Source organism: Chrysochloris asiatica, unplaced genomic scaffold, assembly GCF_000296735.1.
Source record: "Chrysochloris asiatica unplaced genomic scaffold, ChrAsi1.0 scaffold00182, whole genome shotgun sequence".
Lineage (NCBI taxonomy): Eukaryota > Metazoa > Chordata > Mammalia > Afrosoricida > Chrysochloridae > Chrysochloris > Chrysochloris asiatica.
This window is the reverse complement of record NW_006408700.1, coordinates 1,310,191-1,324,914: the sequence shown is the minus strand read 5'-3', so window position 1 is coordinate 1,324,914 and position 14,724 is coordinate 1,310,191. Positions and strand designations below refer to the sequence as shown.

General features: G+C 38.3%; 1 protein-coding gene across 1 annotated transcript in view; it reads left to right on the top strand.

The window, feature by feature from the left end:
• LOC102814754 (protein PBMUCL2-like) overlaps positions 1-6,004 on the top strand; it is a 9,405-nt gene extending 3,401 nt beyond the window's left edge. The window contains exon 2 of the mRNA XM_006872073.1: positions 5,566-6,004. Coding sequence (XP_006872135.1) covers positions 5,566-6,004 — 439 coding nt within the window. The remainder of the gene's footprint in view (positions 1-5,565) is intronic.
• Positions 6,005-14,724: the final 8,720 nt, after the last annotated feature.

The window sequence follows — 14,724 nt, the reverse complement described above, 5'->3', positions numbered from 1 at the left end:
TTTTTTTTCCCTCAGAAATATTCTCTAACCCTGCATCTTAGTCATTTGTTTGAGCTACTCTTTCTTTCTTTTTTTTTTTGGCAAGTGACAAAGTTTATTTCAAATCTCCTCTTGTTTCTTTTTGCAAGCTAAAAAATTCTATAGTTTCAGAGACATTGTGGTGTCTTAATATTTGTATTTAATGATGATTGTATGTTGGTGTGTTCTTAGTCTCTCAACAATTGTCTACAGGTGGGTTTGATTAGAGAATGGAAATGTATGTACCATTTTCCATTCACCGTTCATACAGTTCAGTTTAGGGTGGGTTTGGCTGGTGCTGACTGGTGCCTATTGTTGTCCAGGTGGTATAAGAGCGGGTACTGGCTCTTGTCCAGTCAATGGAGCTGCAGAGGGTAAGGTTGTGGCTGAGCTGTATCGCCATGGTTGCTGTATCTCTTCAGGTGGGAATAGAGGAGAAACACAAACTGAAAATCAAAACAACAAAAAACAGCAAAAACAGAATACAATAAAGGAGGGTAAAAAACGAAAGTGGGCAGCAACAAGAACAAAAAATAATATAATAACTAAAAAGAGGAAAGAGGGACACAGAAATTGAGCTGTACAAGATAAATGTGAAAAATAAAATAAAAGGAAGAGAAAAAAATAAAAACAGAGAGGGAGGATGAAAAGAGAAAGAGACTATATGGAGAAATTAAGAGTAAAAAAAGACGGAGAAGGTAGAAATGAGAAACAGAAGAAAGAAGAAAACAAAAAAGCATAGACAAAAGGAAAAAAGTCAAGGGAAGGAAAACAGGAAGAATGAGAAGAAAGAATAAACAAAGCAAAAACTACGAAACAATGAAAGTAAAAATAAACAAACAATAGTCCATTACAGATGCTGAACCCAGAGAGGAGAAAACTCTGAGCTGGGGGAGAGGGTAGGGGTGTTCTGGCTAGCCAAGGAACTAATGAGTTGGATGGAGGAGAGATGTGACGGTTGCATTCACAGCTATAGATGGAGTTCCTATAAGCTTAAATGCTGGTTATGTTCAGGGTACCCAATCCAGAAGTGATTCATGGAGGCCCTTCGGGTTGCTAATTTCAATGTCTGTTATAACCAGAGGGCAGCTGGGGGGCAGGGTGGCTGATTATGAAGGTTCCTGATAATCTAATTCTGGCTTGGAGGTTCTGGGGGTTCTGTAGATCTTGAGCAGAGCCCACCGCAATCTAGGTGGCCCAATGGACATCTGCCTCACACTGGCTCAAATCATATGGCTTAGAATTCCCAGAGAGCAGGGTCTGTGCTGGATGTGGATGAGAATGGGGGCTGGCCTCATCTATGTTATCCAGGGAATGTAGGGCACAAGAAGAAATTCCACCTTTTCTGTAGTCTGTGTGAATCTATGCCATCCGGCCACCATCTGTCTATGTCTCCACAGCTGCTCACAAAAGTTCAAGATAGCATTTCATTTGGCCAACAGTCTATTCAGTAGCGAGTCCCTGTATTTTACTACCCCTGCTCAGCTACTCCTCCCAGTAGGTATTCAATCTACTTCTCTAAGCTTTCCTCTGATGCTCAGGGTTACAGGACTGTCCTCTGTGTCCATCTCATTTCCTCTCCCATATCTTTGTTATAGAAGGTCTCTATAGAACTCTGCCTAGTCTGTAGCAATATTTGAATGAACAATTTGCACTAGTTTTGCATTGACTGCTGACCAAGACGTGTACATTTTTTAAATAAAGAAAGTTTCGAATACTAGAGAAAAACGATCGGATCTGGACTTTGTGTCTGATATAGAATTCCACAGCCACAGAAGCAGGTCTTGCTAGGCATCCTAATTCGGGAAAGATAGAAAACCACAGCTTATGCTATCCTCGCTTCATTTTATTAGCTGGCACTACCCAACACTGAGTTGGAGCAATCACATTTTTAGCCTTCTGATTTTGAGCATGATGTGCTAGAAAGAATCCTAAATATCTCAGAAGATATGTGTTTGAAACTTGGATACGTTGACTATTAGTCATGTGAACATGGGAATGCCACTTGGCATCTCTAAACCTCACTTACTTGCGTACAACAGAGACTTCAGAATACTTTAAAGGACTGTTGAGAAAATCACATAAGCTCATAAAAGTGAAAGAACTCTAAATGCTATAAAAATAATATATCCCAATATATTTTCTTGGAAATATGTTTTAGACAGATTGTTTTTCCAAATAAAGGATTTTACTGTTGATTTTGGTTTCTAAAAAGTATTCCCCTATGAAGTTAAAGTAAAAAACACAGATCTGTGCTGTTACCTGATTTTCATGTAAAATATATCTTTGTAGGTGGTATTGATGATGTTGTATGGGTACAGGCTCATAGGGCTCTTATGTACAAAAGAACGAAACACTGTTTGCTCCTGTATCATCCTTGCTTGAACTCATAATTGCTGCCACTGTGTCAATCCATATTGTGGTGGGGTGGTGATGGGGGGCGGGTTCCTCTTTTTCTCTGACCCTCCTTTTTACCAAGCATGATGTTCTTCTCAAGGGATTGATCTTTCCTGACAACATGTCCAAAGTAAAAGAGATGAAGTCTTGCCATCTTTGCTTGTAAGCAGCATTCTGGCAATACTTTTTCCAAGACAGATTTGTTGGTTCTTTGGAAAGTCCATGGTATTTTCAATATTCTTGGTCAACATTATAATTTAAATGCATCTATTCTTCTGTGTTCTTCCTTATATTGTCCACATTTCACATGCATATGAGGGGGTTAAAAATGCCATGGCTTGGGTCAGGTACTTTAGTCCTCAAACTGACATCTTTTCTCTTTAATACTTTAAAGAGATATTGTGCTGCATGTTTGCCTAATGCACTACACCTTTGATTTCTTGGCTGCTTAGTATTGATTGTGGTTAAATGCAACCAAATGTTTAACAACTTCAATCTCTTCTTTGCATTTCATGATGTTATTTATTGGTCCAGTTGTGAGAATTTTTGTTTTCTTTTCATTGAGGTGCAATCCATACCAAAGGCTGTGGTCTTTGATCATCATTAGTATTTCAAGTATTCTTCATTTCTCACAAGTAAGGTTGGATCATCTGCATATCACAGGTTGTTAATGAGTTTTCCTCCAATCCTGATGCCATCTTCTTCTTATAATTTAGTTTCTCTGATTATTTTCTCAGCATACAGACTGAATAAGTATAGTGAAAGGATACAACTCTGGGTACAACTTTCCTGATTTTAAACCACTCAATATTCCCTTGTTTTTCTCTAACAACTACCTCTTGGTCTATGTACAGTTTCCTCATGAGCACAATTGAATTTCTAAATATTCATTATTTACAATCTATAGTTTGTTACGATCTACACAGTCAAATGCACAGTCAATAAAGCACAAGTAAGCATCTTTCTGGTATTCTCTGCTTTCAGCCAAGATCCATCTGACATCAGCAATATTCTTGATTCCATGTCCTTTTCTGATTCCTGCTTAAATTTCTGGAAGCTTCTTGTTGAGGTACTGCTGAAATTGCTTTTGAATTATCTTCAGTTTTGCTTGCATGTGATATTGGCTGATGTTTCCCACATTCCACTGGGTCACAATGGAATGGGCACAAACATCTCTTTTAATTGGTTGGCCAGGTAGCTGTTTTCCAAATTTCTTGGCCCAGATGAATAATAGACTCCAGTGCTGTAGCAGTTTGTTGAAACATTTTCATTTATATTCCATCAGTTTCTGGAACCTTGTTTTTTGCCTATGCCTGTAGTCAGTTTGGTCTTCTTCCTTCAATACAATCAGTTCTTTATCATATGACAACTCTTGAAATGATTAAACATTGACCACTTTTTTTTGGTACAGTGTCTCTGTGTATTCCTTCCATTTCTCTTGAGGCTTTCTGTATCATTCAATATTTTGCCCATGGGATCCTTCAATATTACAATTTGAAGCTTGAAGTTTTTCTTTAGTTCTTTCATCTTGAGAAATGCTGAGAGTCTTCTTCCTTTTCGTTTTTAACTCCAGGTCTTTGTAAATTTCATTATAGTACTTGACTTTGTCTTTTTCATTATAGTACTTGACTTTGTCTTCTCGAGCTGCCCTTCGAAATGTTCTGTTCAACTCTTTTACGTCATCAGTTCTTTCATATTATTTTGCTTCCCTATGTTCAAAAGTAAATTTCAGAGTCTCTACTGACATACATTTTGATTATTTCCTTCCTGTCTATTAAAAGACCTTTTGATTTCTTCATGTTTCATGTTTTTGATACCATCCCACAACTCAACTGGTCTTTGGCCATTAGTGTCTAATGCATCAATTCTGTCCTTGAGATGATCTCCAAATTCAGGTAGGCTATCCTCAAGATCGTATTTTGGCTCTCATACAGGCAAGCAGGCAGGTAGGCAGGTGATAGAGCAGACCACTGGCTGAAGCCCAAAGAACAAGAGGCTGTAGGATGAGCCAGATGAAAGCAAGCAAGCTTTGCCTAAGTGTTTACTCTATTGGGAGTATTGTGGAAACCTGAGGAAGCAACCTTTCAATTGATTGGCTGCTCATAGCCAATCATCATAGAGTTAACTGCACTGTATTAGAACTCACCATGGGGAAAACCACATCTCAGTTACCAAGTCACTGGGAATCCTGTGACACAAAACCCTAAGTATCAAGCTGAGTATTCCAGTTGATGAAGTCGACTATTTTTGTTGTTGAGAAAAGGTATTTGCAATGAATAATTCATTGGTCGTGCAAAATTATGTAATGTGATTCCCAGCATCATTTCTATTGTCAAGGTCATATTTTCCAAATACCGATCTTCTTCTTTGTTTTCAATACCTTTTGCATTCCAATACCAGTAATTATCAATATATCTTGAGTCCATCAATGTCAGGCTGAAGAATCTGATAGAATTCTTCAGTTTCATCATCACTGGCTTTGGTGGTTGGTGCACAAATTTGAAAAATAGTGGTATTAACTGGTCTTCTTGCTAGGTGTATGGATAATATTGCATCGTAGCCAGTAATGTTCTTCAAGACAGATCTTGAAATGCTTTTTTTGATGATCAATGAGATGCCTTTCATTGTTCCAAGCATAGTAAAACATACATTTCTCCAATTCAAAATGGTCAAATACCAGTCTATTCCAGTGTACTAATGCATAAAATATCAGTGTTTGTGTGTTTCATTTTTGATGAATTCCAATTTTCCTAGATTCAGACTTAGTGCTTTCCATGTTCCGATTATTACTGGATGTTTGCATCTGTTTCTTCTCATTTTGAGTTGTGCTCCATCAGCAAATGAAAGTACTGAAAGCGTTGTTCTATTCATGTCTTTAAGGTCAATTCTCCATTGAGGAGACAATTCTTCCCCAGTCATATTTTGAGTACCTTCCATCTTGAGGGGCTCATCTTCCAGCTCTATATCAGACAGTGTTCCACTGGTATTTATAAGGTTTTCGGTGGCTGACTATTCAGATCTGTCCCTCCTTCCTAGTCTGTCTTAGTCTGGAAGCTCTGCTAAAACCTGTCCATCATGGGTGACCCTGCTGGTATCTGAAATACTGATGGTATAGTATCCAGCATCACAGCCACATATATGTAACCACAGTGTGACATCACAGCCACATACAAGTGACCACAGTGTGACATTACAGCCAAATACAAGCACCCACAGTGTGACATCACAGCCACATGCAAGTGACCACAGTGTGAAATCACAACATACAAGTGACCACAGTGTGACATCACAACATACAAGTGACCACAGTGTGACATCACAACATACAAGCGACCACAGTGTGACATCACAGGAACATGCAAGTGACCACAGTGTGACATCACAGCCACATACAAGTGACCACAGTGTGACATCACAGCCACATACAAGTGACCACAGTGTGACGTCACATCAACATACAAGTGACCACAGTGTGACATCACAGCCACATACAAGTGACCACAGTGTGACAAACTGGCAGATGAGTGTTGTGTGTTGTTCCACATTAATCACAGGCATGAGAACTTCTCTAAAAGTAATGAAGTGCTAATTAGGTTGGAATACCAGCTTGATCTCTTTCAAATAAGTGAGCTAGGACTGATCAAGTTAAGAGTTCAGAATCTGAAGATAATGCGCTGATGAAAGAATAAACAGGTAAATAAGCAGTGGAAAATAGAGAGAAAGAAGACAGACAGGGACTTAGGATTTCGGAGATTATTGGCAGTCTCTAGATCTGGGTCACTGTTTCTCTTAAATGCACTTTGGAATAATCTCTAAACATACATTGTGCCTGAATTCCACCCCTAGAAATTCTTACTTAATGGGTCTTGAGTTTTAAATGCTCCTCAGGAGATTGCAAGCTGCAGTTAAGGCTGAGCAGCACTGAACCTGAGCAACTCTTCTCTTGTTTCAGTCTGCGGTGGCGCTGGAGATGCTAGCTCCCTAACAAGCTCCAATCTCCTAACAGCTTCCTCACAACCTTATCCATGACTGCTGGGAAGGTATATGAGGTAGCATTGAACACGTGACAGTGATGATGATCATATCAAGACTAGCTAGCACTTCGTGACTATCTACTATGTGATAGGTGCTGTGCTGAGATTTCTTGGGATAACTTGCTGAGATCTTTGGACAATCATGTAAGGGTTGGTGTTATTATCCACTCCATGTGACAAATAAGGAATGGAGGTTTAAAAGGATCCACTCCATGTGACAAATAAGGAATGGAGGTTTAAAAGGTTAGCTATCTTACTTACGTTTAGAAATCTAGCAAATCTACTTGAATCTTGGCAGCCTGATACTGAACTTGCGTCCTTCACAATTCAGTGATCCTGGTTCTGAATTGATTCAGTAGCTTTAATTGTCTATGTTGGAATTTGAAAGAATGAAACAAAGCTAGAAGCTGCTACAATAATGGTGCAAATATAAATTAGGTTGAAACCTACACCTGAATTACGGCTTTTGGCAATGGGTGCAGCACAGAGGGCAGGCTGAGAACGGTTGCAGAGAAAACACTGGCTCTTTATGCTAGAAAAGGAACATTACATATTTTTTCTAAGCTTTAGATTGGAAGAAAGCAAAGCTATTCATGAAAAGAGTCCAAATGTTATATTTTTCTGGGCAACCTCTTCTAGTATCTGGAACTGTCTCTCTTTCTGAACTGCCCTGTCCTCTTTTCCCTGAGAACACTGACCACATTGAAGCTTGTGCCTTTGTCACATCTCCCTTGGGAGGGTACAGTGTTTAAGGGCAGCAGAATGTAAAGTAGTGCTTCATGAAATGTAGGAGCCCTGGTGGTGCAGTGGTTAAGTTCTAGGATGATAACGGAAAAGTCTGTGGCTTGAACTCACCAGCCGCGTGTTCAGAGAAAGATGCGGTGGTTTGCTCTCATAATAATTTACATCAGTACTATGGTGTAATTTACATCAGTACTATGGTGTAATTTACATCAGTACTATGGTGTAATTCTGCTCTGTCCTTACAGGGTTGCTCTGAGTAAGAACTGACTCAATGGTGATGGGTTTGGAGTCATCAAATGTATTGCTCTAGACAGTATCCCCAAGAAATGCTCAGGTCAATAAAAGTCCTCATGATAAGTCCTTTGTGATAAAATGCACACAATTATCAGGTCCTGAAAGTTCCAGAAAGTAAAGTATTACAATGCTCTGAAATGTTCTGGAGTAAGGAGACAATTTTAGCTGGCTTACTTGAGTGTTTCCAAGATTATTTGACCACATACCTCCCCCCCAAAAGCCAAAAATTCCCATTGCTACTGAGTCTGTTTCAAGCTGAGAAAAATTCAAGCCTCATCTTGCAATATTGAAGGGTTTTATGGGTGCTGGTGTAGTGCTGCAGGTTAATGCACTGGACTGCAAGGTTGGTTTGAACAGCAAGGTTGGTGGTTCAAGCTCACCAGCCACTCTTCAGAAACCCTATACAGGATTTGGGTCTGACTTAATAGCACTCAACTCAACAAATAGGTAAAATGCTGAATGATGCAGAAGTCATCAAAAGGAGATGTAAGGTATGCACAGCAAACCACAGCATATACAACTTCCTGATTTTTAAACCACATAATATCCCCCTGTTCCATTGGAATGACTGCTGCTTGGTCTATGTGCAGGTTCCACTTGAGCACAATTAAGTGTTCTTCAACTCCTGTTCTTTGAAATGTTACTCAATTTGTTATGATTCACAGAGTCAAATGCCTTTGCATAGTCAATAAAACGCAGGTAAACTAGTAAATAATAAATGTAAGTGGTAATAAATTACACCAATGTTCATTGCAACACTATTCACAATAGCCAAAAGGGAGAAAAAATAAAATGTTCATAAGCTAGTGAAAAGACAAGCAAAGTGAATTATAAGTATACAAAAGAATAATATTCATCCATAAAGGTGAATGAAGTCCTGATGCATGCCACAACATGAAGAAATCTAGCAATTATTGTACCAAGTGAAATAAGTCAGTCACTGAAGAATAAAAATGAAATAAGCAATTGTATAACCACTGCCAAGTCAATTCAGAAGGCACTAACATTAACACTTAAATGAAATGAGATCACTTATTGAAAGTGTCTGTTACAGGTCCAATGCTGTGAGTTCTTTTTCCATCTTTGTACTCTCAAGAGAATCTGTAATAGGTCTTACATTAAAAAAACCAACACACACAAAACCCAGGACTTTTAAAACAAGCAGATGAATAGCATAGTCTCAGCTCTATTTCTTTTTTTTTTAAGACAGGAAAAAATATCATAATTCATCGGTGAGTGTAAAGATCATTTAATGTCACTGATATTGACAACTTCTGAATATCCTCTATTACTAATGGTTATAAGATAAGAAGAATATATTGAAGAAAATCCCCCTTTGAAATTCAGCATTTATGCTTGTCATTTGATGGCATATTTACTGGGCAATTAGAATGTACACATCACTCTGTGGGATACAAAAATAGACAAGGTGTGGTCAAATTTTGACTCACTGCAGTGCCTCTTGCTTCAAAAAAATACAGTTCTCTCTCCAGTCTCAATGGCCAGATAGCTGACAGGGCTGCAGACCAACAGTAGCAGATTTCCTGGCAGTTCAGAGATTCTGAACTGCAGGGAGAACGAGTCAGTGTCACCAACAAAATGCTGGGCATTTTGTTTGCGTGTCTGTGTTGTGAATCATCTGTGAACACTTAGAGTAGAATACAAAGTCTGCTCCTCAGCAGGTAATTTGTAACCAGCTACTGGTATGGTGTTGCATGATATTGTGCTATGTGCTAGACTGCAAAGTCACTTTGAACTGCAAGGTTGGCAATTCCAACCCACCAGTTGCTCTTCAGAAATCCTACACAGGGTTGTTATGGGTCAGAATCAACTCAACGGCACTTAACACAAACAATGACATTAACTTCTTTAGTCTGAAATTGATCCAACATGCAATCAAGATGTATTGATAATTACTGGTGATTGGAATACAATGATTGGAAACAATGAGGATGGGTCAGTAGTTGGAAAATATAGATTTGGTGATAGAAATGATATGATGCTGGAGATACCATGATACAATTTTGAAAACTCAAGGATTCTCTATTGCAAATAACTTTTTAAAACAACATAAAAGGCTACTTATACATGTGGACTTCACCAGATGGAATATACAGGAATCAGATTGACTACATGTGTGCACAGAGACAATGGAAAAGCTCAATACCATCATCCAAAACAAGGCCAGGGCAGACTGTGGAACAGACCATTAATTGCTCATATGCAAGTTCATGAAGAAAATTAAACAAGGTCCTGAGAGTCAAAATATGACTTTGGACATATCTCACCTAATTTCAAAGAACATCTCAAGGACAGATTCAGTTCATTAGACACTAATTTTTGAAAACCAGAAGAGTTGTGGGATGACACCAAGAACATCATACAGGAAGAAAGGAAAAAGTCATTAATAAGCCAGGAAAAAGAGGAAAGATCAAAATGGATGTCAGAAAAGACTCTGAAATTTGCTCTCTAGTATAGACATGTTGAAGCAAATGGAAGAAATGAGAAAGTAAATCAACTGAAGAGAAAATGCCAAAGGGCAGCTCAAGAAGACAAAGCATTATAATGAAATGTGCAAAGACCTGGAGTTACAAATCCAAAAGGGAAGAGCAGGCTCAGCATTTCTCAAGCTGAAAGAACTAAAGGAAAAAAATTGATGCCTTAACTTGTAATACTGATGGATTCTATGAGCAAAATATTAAATGATAAAGCATCAAATAAGATTGTTGCGATACACAGAGAAATGGTTGATGTTAAACTATTTCAAGAGGTAGCATATGATCAAGATCCAATGGTAACAAAGGAAGAAGTCCAAGCTGCACTGAAGGCGTTGGCAAAAAAATAAGGCTCAAGGTATTTACATAATGCAAACTGAAATGTTCCCACTAACTGATGTGTCACTGGAGGCACTCACTCATCTATGCCAAGACATTTGGAAGACAGCTACCTGGCTAACCTTTTGGAAGAGATCCATATTTGTGCCCATTCCAAAGAGAGGTGTCCAAATGGAATGTGGAAAAAAAAATAATAATATCACAAGCAAGTAACATTTTTCTGAGAACATTTAAAAATGGCAGCAACAGTACATTGAGAGGGATCCATAAGAGGTTCAAGCCAGATTCAAATGAGGATGTGGAACTAGGAATATCGTTGCTAATGTCAGATGTATCTTGACTGAAAACAAAGAATAACAGAAGGGTGTTTATTTGTGCTTTATTCACTATATAGTCTTTCAACTGTGTGTATGACAAGAATGGATTTTCCAGAACACTTTATTGTGCTCATGAGGAACCTGTACATAAACCAAGAGGCAGTCATTTGAACACAACAAGGGGATAATGAATGGCTTAAAAATCAGGAAAGATGTGTATCAGTGTTGTAATTATATTTGTTCAATCTGTATGCTGAGCAAATAATCCAAGAAGATGAATTATGCTGAGAGCTGCTCCGCTTCTGCCGTTTGACACAGTGCCGGCAATAGGAGAAACATCAGCAAAGCAGATGATTCTCCGGAAAGACACCTTCCATCTTTTCTCTTTAGGATGACTCTGATTCACTTGTAAGAATATTATACTGACTGTGAGTTCAGTAGACCTCAGGAAGAAACTGGTCTGGCAACAATTGTTTCAGCTTCATTGGGTTAGATTCAAAGGGAATTGTATGAGCTACTCCCTCTCACAGAAAACCTGAGTACAAAACAGCTGCATTTATGAGATCACAAAAGCAGATAACAAACTAAAGTGAAGCTGACCGACCCTTATAGACCTCACCTAAATCAATTACCAGCCAGAATTCAAAAACCCCCCTCTACTACATACAGGCACCTACGTAATTGGGCAGAGAATGGCGAACATAAATGAAAGGTGGTAAAACTTAATAATCTACCTTTCCTGCAGCAATTAATCAGGTTGGGCCCATTTAACATGCCTCACAGTCCCAAAAGAAAGAAACATAGGAACACTGTGGTTAAGCAATTTAATGAATACTTTAGAAAAACAAAATAATTAAGCAGATGTTAGTAATGCTTTTACTATAGAAAATAGTAGTACCTTATGTAGGATAGAAGATTGATAATTAGCTAGTAGATACAATAAAGTAGTGTAGGCATTGATGAATAATAGAAGCTTATATTAGTAAGAGAATGTAATCAGGGGTCTGGGAAGTGGAAATGATTTGTGTAAAGTTTAACTTGATCTTTAGTGGGAATGAGAAGAAATAATTTATCACTTATCTAGGAGAAGAGATGATGTCAGAAGAAAATGCTTAATGGTTAGAAAATGAACAGGCTATGGAAAGGTCAGGTTGGACATCATAGAAATACTTTTATTAAGGTTGTATAATCACAGGGTGAAGGAATGTTATGATTAAAAATGTGTAATAATAATTCAAGGGGAAAATCAAGGTATCAAATCATTGTTCACTGTGTAATTTAAGTATGAAAATAAAGACTTGCTGAGCTGGGCAGAGAAAGATCCATCAGCTAACTAAGTGGAGACTCCTCCATCACTTACACTTTTGCCGATTCTGCGTCTCCTCTCGTGTGTCATGACCCTGTGAGAACTGGACTCCCGCAGAATTAGATAAAGAAGTATGTGGTTTCAGGATTGGAGGAAGACTCTTTAATACCTTTGATAGGTAGATGATAAAACCTTGCTTGCTGGAAGCCAAGAGAACCTAAAATAGTTACTGATGAAGATCAAAGACCTCAGCCTTCACTTACGCTGAGTTGCACCTTAGTGTAAAAGATACAAAAATCTTCACCACTGGACCAAAAATTAATATCATGATAAATGGAGAAAAGTTTGAAGTTGTTAAAGACTTCATTTTGCTTGGATCCATAATAAGCACTCATGGGAACAGCATTGAAGAAATCAAATGATATATTTCATTGGACAAATCTTCTGCACAAGACCTCTTTAAAATGTTAAGAGCCAAGATATCAGTTTGAAGAGTAAGGTGTGCCAGATGCAAGCTATGGCATTTTCAATAGCCTCATATGCATGTGCAATTTGGACAATGAGTAAGAAAGACTATAGAAGAATTTATGCATTTAAATTATGGTGCTCGAGAAGACTATTGTAAGTACCATGGACTACCAGAAGAACAAACAAATCTGTGTTGGAAGCAGTACATTCAAAACATTCTTTAGAGGCTCAATGGTGAGACTTTGTTTCTCATACTTGGACATTTTGTATGGAGGAACCAATCCCTGGAGAGGGCATCATGCTTGGTAAAGTGGACTGTTGGAGAAAAAGAGGAAAACGTCCAGCAAGATGGATTGCACAGTGGCGGTAGCTATGGGCTCAATTGTAACAATTATGAGATGGCACAGTGCCTGGCTGTGTTTTGTTCGGTTGTGCATAAGGTCTCTATGACTCGATGCCACTTAAGATTAGCAACAATGTTAAATGCCAGTTTATAGCAATATTTATATCTAGAAGTACATACAAAATTTATATATAGAGATAACTTTTTGCATAAAATAACTCTTTATCCTCTTTATCATTAGAAAGATGAGGCTTTCTGCTCCCTTGAAGATTTCAGGACTCAGAAACCTTATACAGGGTCGCTAAAAATTGGAAGGGACTCAACATCATTTAATAACAGCATCCTTTTTGTAGGATTGAAAAAAATTAGAAACAATTTAAGTGTTTCAAAATTGGGAAGTGGTTAAGTAAATTACGAAGTTTATATTAACAACAGTAAGAAATACTATCGTATGTCCCTGAGCCCCTTTACCTTGTGAACACTAAGCAGGTCACTTTTATAATTACCTTTTGCCCTACATGCCACAAAGACAAAGGCCAAGTGTTTCTCAATTCTGTTGAGTCTTTGGAGATGGGAGAGGGTTGCCTTTCATATAATGTATTTACACTCTGCCTGCACCTGTGCATTCTTTTTGTTTCAGCTGCAGTTCTTGCAATATTTTAACTCGTTTGCCTGCTGTTACTTTACTTGTCCCCATGGATGCTCTCTGCATCTAACTACAGTAAATTCCTGGCTTAGACTGCCCACGTGGGGGCACGGACGCACACTTGACATCTACTACCTTTGGGGTACTCTCCTGGACTGTGGTGAGACCCTCAGGTATCATATGCTCTGGATCTCTGTTACTGATGTCACCTGCACTATTTTACTACATCGATATAGACTGGCTCTGACCCTCCTGATATATGTATGTCCTTTATTTTTCCTTTGGGCCCACAAGAAAATCCCTGTACCTTTATGGGACTTTTTAAAAAACGCTTTTACTCTTTTAAGTGTTTTGGGGTGGGGTAAACTTGAAGATTTGTTCAGACCCCTAGGGAAGAAAAGCTTGAGAATCTATTTTCAAAAAAAAAAAACAAAATCAAACATTGTATTCAGACACACATGGGGCCTCCGTGAGTGAGAGTTGACTCAATGGTCAATGATAAACCACATGGAGCCAGACCAAGCTCTCCATCAATGAGTGCACAGGATCTCTGATGACTAGTTTCTGGTGGATTTATTAACAGAGATCAGGAGTATATGATAGCTGAGTATCCTTACAAGCAGGTTCTTTCTCAGCTCTGTTCAAATGGAAACCCTTGCTATAGGTCTTAATGTTAAGCTATAAAAGCAGGAAGCAAAATTATAAATGAAAGATGAAAGGTGAAACTAAGTCTGTTAAAACTGATGTTACATACATGAAGATCACTGAAAAGAAAGATCAATGTATCTGTAATATTGATTTGGGGATGATAGCGCAGTGTTTTTACTTTAATTCTCTTAATTTTACAATGTATTTTATAATAAAAAGGAAAGTTTATGAAATCATTTAAAAAATAATCTAGAGGCTCACAGGTGTTGTTTTTGTTGATAACTGATGTAAGTCAGTTCTGACTCATAGCGACCCTCTATAGGGTTTCTCAAGAGCACCTGGTGGGTCTGAACTGCTGACTTTGTGGTTTGCAGTTCAGTGTTGGTCCTACAGCACCACACCAGGCTTCATTTAAAGGACAGTTTCCATTTAATGTATGTTTGTGTGTATATGTGAGATAGTTCTGAAGAAACAGGAGTCTCTTTTGTCAACTCTAGGAGCTCCTGATCTCTTGCACCCTCCAGTATACCTCTGCTCTGCCTCCCATAGTTCCTTGTTTCCACATTTCTATGTGGACTGATCTCTGTGTCTTTGTTGTATATCGTAGTTGTTGTTAAGTACATGGCTGTTGTTGTTGTTGTCAGGTGCCATAGAGTCGGAACCGACTCATAGCAA